We start from the raw sequence: 7,882 nt of genomic DNA, 5'->3' as shown, positions 1-7,882 counted from the left end.
GAAAGAAACTGGACTTTGGGCAGTGAACACACAATAGAATATATAGATGTTAAATGATAATGTACACCTGAAAATTATATAATTGTATTAACCAATGTTACCCCAATAAACTTAACTAAAACTTTAAAAAATAAAAATAAAAATCTCACAAGGGTCATTGAAAAATAAATGAACCTCCTGTTATAAACCCTCTTTTGTAGAGCTCAAACGGAGGCTCAGTTAGGGCTAGAACAAAGGTCGCCTGATTCCCACTAAGTTTCCTTTCCCCAGGTTGCCGCACTGGGGCCTGCCTTCCAGGAGAGCAATCACTGGCAACAGGGAGTTCCTGGGGAAATGGATATATTCTGGGCTGCATGGGAAGGGAGTAAAGAGATCCCCAAGGAGGTAAGGCGAGGGCACCAGAAGGGAGGGGCAAAGACAAACTTCCCTACCTTCTCAGTTTGCTGAGGGCTCTGAGGTTAAGCCTTCTCAGGTCTCTATTGCTACCTTCTCCACCTTGCTCAATTTACCTGTCTTTGTGCGGTTGAAGCCAACCTAGCATAAAATAACACACTTTTCTGCTTTTTCACACATTTTGAAAGCAAAGTCAGGCTTTAACGGTCAGTTTTCTGTTCCTTGGTATTTTCTTTTGAGCAAAGGCCATGTTTTTGTAAGATACTACATTTCAATGGGCTATTCTTTTGTTCCCATCAAACATTCCTGAGCAGTAGGTTTTAGGAGGCATTCCAATTTATTGCTTCTGGTATCCAATAACCTTGGAATTAATATCTGTCTACATGCTCCCCAAGGCCACATTATTTCAGAAAGTTACAGCTCTTAAAATCGTTCTCTAATAAAAGCAAGTGCCACTAATTCTAAGTGAGCTTTCCAAATAAGGCCAGCTGTGAATGTTTTTTAAAAAAGAACATTTTTTAAAAAAAGGAAGAACTTTTTTTTTTTTTTTAAATGGACTCAACAACAGGAGTCCATAGTGAAAACTACACGTAGATGAACTTTTTCAGGCATTTTCACAACCATTTAAAAAGATATCTTCTGCAAACTCATCTAAATTAGCTAAAAATTCTTGGCATGAGGGACACGTTGTATCTGTAGGCCAATATTCAATCCAGGTTGAGGAATCTAAAGGGTAGATGTACCTGCCAAGGAAAAACGAAAACAAAGCATTTGCGATGGTGGCCACAAACAGATACTAGCTGGATTTAATTGATCCCAGGCTGCTCAAGTCCCCACGGGTCAGGCTGTCAGCCAAACTCCTGTGGAACAGCCTCCCCCTGGGAAGACCCACAGTCCCTATGGTAAGGTTGTGAGGCTGCTCGGGGGCTCCTACAGTTAAAAGCAGCAGTAACATCTGTTCCAATGTTTACTTTTTAAAAGCAGATAATAAAGTACGTAAACATTTTCCTCTTTAAAAATGGAATAGTCTGAGAATTTATTGAGGGAGCAGATGTGGTATAGGGGGTTCAGATGAACGCCCTCAGATTCCTCTTCAGACCCACGCACTCAGTTGGCTTATTTGTCAGCCAGGCCTCAGCTCCCCTAATAACTTTAAATAGTTCTCTGTTTTAAACTCATATTATTTCACGTATGCTCTTAATGGTTTGTTGCTTAACAGTAGGGCACATAAGAAACATGTAGTGTATTTAAGAATAAATTACACTCAGTTTTGGAGGGAAGATCAGAAACTCCAAAATATCAAAATATTGGTGACTTACTTGAAATTGAAATTGTGTTTTATCTGGAGGGCTTCTTTGCCCATAATTAAATACTGTCTTCCTTTTTGCAGGTCAGCGTTAGCACAGGTTATCTTTTTAAGGAAGGTGATTTCGGTGTCTTTCTCAGCAACAGCTTCACCTGAGAGACATACAAGAAAGGTTATCACGTTCATGTTACAATGTCACAATTATAAACTCTAAGCATTCCAGTCCCTCATAGCTGTTTATTAGTAAGTGTAAAGTTACACTGAGAGGCTAATGGCTATTGAAGAGCAAGAATGTCCATATGGTTAAGGCTTCAGACTTGAAAGACTGAGTTATACTCCAGCTCTGCCACTTCCTGGCTGTATGGCCCTAGACAAATGATTTATACTCTTAGTCCCCTCGTCTGAAAAATGGACATGACAATAAAACCTACCTTATAGAACTGTTGTGAGATTAAATGGGCTAATATATGAAAAGTTAAAATGGGCTAATATATGAAAAGTGCTTACAAGATAGTAAGCACTATATAACTTTTTGTTATTATTCTTCTTGTGGAACCAGGAATTAAAAGAACCTCTGATAGTTAAACAATATTCATCTCCACACAGTACATAGAAAAATAAAAAAAATAATTGGTAGTTGGCAGAGGGTAACTTTGTAGGAAAGTGCAAGACATATAAAAGACTTGGGATTCCCAAAGAACTCAGAAGTAACCAATAAGTTGGCTCTCCTATCTGGAATGAATTCCTCCTCATGTTGGCCTGTTGAATTTCTACCCATCTGCAAATACATCTTCAATTCTCACAGCATCTAGTAAACACTCCTTGATGTTCTCTGTCATGAATATCTGTCTCCCCCTTACTCCCATTATACCTGAATTTCTAGCACAGTGTTTCACGCCACATGTCTGTCTCCTCAGCTCGGCGGGAAACTTCTTGTGGCAGGGACTGGGTCTAATTCATTGCTATATATTCAGGACTGCTAGCCAGTTAGTTATTAAACTCTGGCAGAGTCATCCTAATTATGAAAGCCTGAAAAACTTCTGAACATGTTGGTAAATCATATACAATAGTAACTGCATAAACGATCGACTTTAATTAGTAATATAAATTCTAGTTTATATTATGTTCTCTTTAATATAAATTCTAATTTTCTTAGGTTTTCCTAATGGCCATTAATACATGACTTCCTGTTGCAGCAACATGCAAACCACATTCTTAGCACTATTTGCTAATTGAATCCCTGTCATGTTAAGCAGTCTATGGTGCCTTATCATTATTTTTAAAAACCTTGTTATGAAAAATTTCAAGCATATTTAGAAGAAAATAATTAACCTAAGCTTCCACAATTTTTTTTCCCACTTATATCCTCACCTACTGTAAGCACCTATATTTTAGGAGAAATACCAAATGATCATTATCCTTGGACTACATAGTAGCTCTTGATTCTAAATAGTTTTGTTTTTATTTTGATTTGCTTTTAGTGTATAGCAAGTCTTATGTAAGTGGTTAAGTGTGTGGCATTATGATATTTATACCAATTCAAAATTTACACATATTAAAAATGAACACCTAGAATGAAAAGATAAAGTATGCAAATTTTTCTTAACGTATTTTATAGCTTTTATAATTGTTTAATTTATTTGCCCATTTCCTTTTTTTTAAAAAATGGTGCTTCCTTAAAGAGAACATAAGCTTTTTGAAGGTAGGAACTCTGGCTGTATTATTCAAGTTGTATCCTCTATGTCTAATATAATACCCAGCACGTAATAAGTACTAAATATGTGTTGAATGGAAAAATAAATAAATGAGTACTTACCAGATTTGTAGACATCCAGGAGGGTTGCAGTGTACTTGACAAAAACATTTTCTTCAGTTTTGGATGTAATACTAACTTTATAAGCTGGTAAAAATAAACAAAACAAAACCACAGCAGGTCATGCTTAATCCTACTAATGCCATATCCAATAGAAGCCAGTTTGTCAAATATATGAGAAATGACGCATGACAAGCTCTTATGGACATGAGGTAGATCTTATTTCTTCCAAGAAGCCTCCCCACATACTCTCAGTCTGATTCTTCTGATCTTGACTGTAATGATTTATTCTACTTAGAATCGTTAGGCCAAGCCACCACTATAGAGCAGACCGATTAAGATAAGAGCAATATTAAATTAAGGCAGAAGCACACAAAACAGACAGAATAAACCTTTGTTAGATATAAAGTTAAGATTCTGATCCTTTAAAATTAGTGGAGTCATGCCCGAAGGGCACTCTGAAGAGCCCTGTGCTTCTCTGTATGCCCACAGAGGGGGCCTTCATCTCCCATTCAGGCCCACTGCGCGAGCTTCCTTGTTCTTTTGCTTTCATTTCTCAGATACGTCCACTGGCTGTGATCTTGGGTTCTTGATAGGATTTTTTCTGATTCATCTCTACTTGGATTGGCAACTATCTGACACGAGCCATTCCCAATGCTGTTTTCTCTTTATTCAGACATCAGTGTTTAATCTGTGGTGTGTTTGACCTCAGTTATGGAATGACCAACTTGAAGGGACCCATCCCTTCTATGTGGCCTGAGAAAGATTCTTTTGTTTTTGCTTTTGATGGGGTTGAATGAACTAAAAGGCTCGTCCATTTTCGAGATCTTAGCTAGCTAAGTATTGGAAAACTATGTTTTAGCACATAGAATAAATGCAATCTGGATTTAGTTTATTACTTTCGAGAAAAGACTTTATTATAATAGATGAATGAATGAGCTCATTGTGGCAGAAACAAAGGCTCTGTTAATTAGTGGCTTAAAATAGATAAAAACTGTCCTGAACTTCAGATTCATAAATCTTTATAATAGGAGCAATGCACCTACTGTGGGCCTAGGTGGAGAGGGTAAACTATTTTATCTTGTTTCTATTTTGTTTTCCAGTAACAACCCGTGGTCTCCAAAAATGCCAGTTAAGTTTTTATTTTTAAATGTACTAAATTAAATCCAGATTGCATTTATTCTCTGTGTTAAAATAGGTTTCTGATATTTAAGAGTGAAAATAATTTTAAATGGAGGGAAAAAATAATTCAGTGACATTTTTGTTTGCTAAAATAATATAGTATTCTCTTTGAGTCTCCATGTATTTTAAAAACTGCAGTGGTTCTTGGCTAAGTTAGGTAGCTTTTTAGCTTTTTTTAAAAAAAAATCAAGATGAATTCAAGGAAAAGAAAGACTATAAACCATACAAAATTCATTATGATAACTGTATTTCCATTAAGAGAATTCAGTGTAATATAATGGAAATGATACTGGCGAGCAGGATATCTCCAAGTTCTACTACCTACTTCCTGCACGGCTTTGAGCAAATTATTTAATTTCACTGAGCCTCAATTTCCTTACTGGTAAAATAGGGATGATTCTCTGTTATCTCAAAGGGGTCTCATGAGACTTCAGTGAAAAACTATGTATGAAAGCAGTGGGTAAACACAAAGTGCCAAATCAACTGTATTGATATTTTATTAATGTTTTGCTGATTTTCAAGAAGAGATTTGAGATAGTGTGTAATATGGTTTCTCCTTCTCTCTTAAAAAAAAAAAAATCCAGAAATGATTACATTAGAAACAATGGATAGAAAATAAAGGAGCCAATTCTATGAGGAAATTGAGGGGAGAGTACAACTGTGCTTGGGCCACTGATTTAGCTCTGAAATCTGGAAACCAGGAGATGCAATGGAGAGAGTTTCAAACATGGATTGAAACTCTGCATATATTAAAAATTATTAGCATTCATATTTTTACCTTATCTTTGAAGGGACTTTGAAAAAAAACCCAAACCCTAAAACCACTTTTGTCTCTGTCTCTGCTCTATCAACTGAAAGAATACAGTAGTGAAATATTATACCTTTATGGCTTCTCAAAAATTCTCTTTGAATATATTTTAGTGCCTTTTATCCAATGGGATGTATTGACATAAAGTGTCTTGTCTGGGTGTACATGTCCCTTCTATTATTTTTAATGAAAATCACATTTCTAGCTGAAGGATAAATATATTTGTATGTTAATGCTGAAAACTGATGGCATTTTCCTTCAAGGAAATATATGGATTATTGTATCTATATAATCACTACTTAAAATTGTTTATCTTCCTAACTGATCATCTATTCAGAAAATTTCATATTTAATGGAACTATATATTGAACTTACCATATGTGATTTCTGGTTTGCATGCTGTTTCTTTTCTAGTATCTGCGGGGATTGTCAGATCCAATTCTGACTGAATTTGTCCACAGTCAGCTGGATTTTGTGAAAAACAGTAAAACTTAGGTTAATGTAAGGAAACAGACACTCTCTTTGGGAGTAAACACAGTATTCATGAGCCCTGAGACAATCTAAAATAATCTTACACATACAAGATTCCTCAGATTTGTCCATTTTTTCCTCTTCCACAATATGAAACATTATATAAAGCAAAAACAAAACAAAGCAAACTAAATCTTGAACATGAGAATTATTCTTAGAATGGCTTGTCACTCCATATTCAGCTTTTTAGACATGCATTGAAGAATGCAGGAAGTTTTCCCATTTTGAGTAGAATCAAAAGTACCTTGAAGGAATCAAAATGATAACTTCACTGATTTACAGCTGTAAGATGGTGTAATAAGCACCTAAGAAATATGTAGATATTAAGGATTTGAAAATAAATAAAATAAAATATAAAATAAAATAAAATAAAATAAATAAAACCAAGCCAACTTGACCCTGATGGAGTCAGTTGATTATTGGTGAGTTCTGGGTTATTTTCCTGGCCAAGAAGGCTGCCTTGGACTTACAAAATACTGAGTGGAACTGGACAATGAACAGAGAATGTCACTAACTGGAAAGAACGGGGAAAGAAAGAGCTTCTAATCTCTTAGGCTGTTGTCCTATTACATGAGAAAGACCAGGTGAAAAGTAAGCATTTAAAGATGCTATCCCTCTGATAACCAACAACGGTCTAGATGGTGTTTCTCTGCCTATGTGTGGTAGAAAACATCAGGTCGTTCAGGAGTTGGTGAAAATTAGCTTTATAGTACTCAAGGAATCACCTTTCAGTCAGCTGAGATTGCGTTTCTACTTCTGAGAGACCAAGGACTGTTTGTTAAACAGCTTCTCCCCAGATTCGCCCCGGATTATGAGTGGCTGCTTTAAATAAGCACACCTCCTAGACAGGTTAAACAAAATTTACCTTCTACACATTTGCATGTTGCTCCTTCACAGACTTTCTGAAGTTTGGTATGGGATGTGCTATAAAACATGGTACACTGTTTATCTGTGGCAATGAAATCATGGTTAGAGGAGGTGGCTTGATTAAGACACAACATATTACCAGTGAGTCCCTCCCATGGGGTCTTAGAGATCATCTATTCCAAACTCTTCTTTTTGTAGCTAAGGCCCACAGAGGTTAAATATTGAATTGCTTGTCCTTGCATGGGCCTCTCTATCCTCAAAATGATTTTTCCTTCTGTGCTTGAAATTTAACTGTTCAATATTCACTTCTTAGAATGAAAATATTTGGTGCTTCTATGAATGAGGGGAAGTAAATTATGTTACACGAGAGTCTATTAAAAGAATTGTAATTGTTTAGGCTGAAGAAGGTGTGTGTGTGTGTGTGTGTGTGTTTTATCTTTCAAGAGAAAGAGAGGCTAAGTATTTTCCATATGATTTCAGAAGCTAAAACTAGAATGAATGGGTGTCAGAGTTAGGTTCACTCTATGAATTTCCTAAGAAGTAGAACTGTCCAAAGCAGAGTCATCTGTTCTGTAAACCAGAGAGCTCTCTAATTTCTTAATATTCTCAGAAGTGGCTGAGCAATCAAATGTGGGGTCATTCATTCAACATTTATCAATACTCGTTATGTACCTGACACTGTATTAGATACCAGGGGCAAAAAGGATGCAAATATTCTGTCCATGGTCAGTGAAAAAGACATGTAAACAAATAACTACAATGCAATGTGACAACTTGTTCTACTAGAGCTCTCTGTAAAATGTGATGAGAATATAAATGGAGTAGAAGTTGATTCTGGGAAGATCAGAATTCTGGGAAGATTCTGGTAAATTGAGTGAGCTTCTCTGAAAAGGAGAGGTACAATGAATACTAAAAGTGAACACTCAAGATCAATTTGGGGCAAAGAATTTAAAAGTTGGGAGCAATCTAATTCAGTTATTTT

General features: G+C 36.0%; 1 protein-coding gene across 1 annotated transcript in view; it reads right to left on the bottom strand.

Annotated features, from left to right (window-relative positions):
* Nucleotides 1-711: 711 nt before the first annotated feature.
* The window catches only part of C5 (complement C5), a 73,781-nt gene continuing 66,610 nt past the window's right edge, over nucleotides 712-7,882 (bottom strand). The window contains exons 37-41 of the mRNA XM_016155932.2: nucleotides 6,899-6,982; nucleotides 5,878-5,967; nucleotides 3,516-3,599; nucleotides 1,713-1,851; nucleotides 712-1,136 (exon numbers count right to left, since the gene is read on the bottom strand). Of these exons, the coding sequence (XP_016011418.2) occupies nucleotides 998-1,136; nucleotides 1,713-1,851; nucleotides 3,516-3,599; nucleotides 5,878-5,967; nucleotides 6,899-6,982 (536 nt within the window). The 3' untranslated portion in view covers nucleotides 712-997. The remainder of the gene's footprint in view (nucleotides 1,137-1,712; nucleotides 1,852-3,515; nucleotides 3,600-5,877; nucleotides 5,968-6,898; nucleotides 6,983-7,882) is intronic.

Source organism: Rousettus aegyptiacus, unplaced genomic scaffold (assembly GCF_014176215.1).
Source record: "Rousettus aegyptiacus isolate mRouAeg1 unplaced genomic scaffold, mRouAeg1.p scaffold_m13_p_3, whole genome shotgun sequence".
In the NCBI taxonomy this organism is placed as follows: Eukaryota; Metazoa; Chordata; class Mammalia; order Chiroptera; family Pteropodidae; genus Rousettus; species Rousettus aegyptiacus.
This window is presented reverse-complemented; position numbering and strand designations above follow the sequence as displayed.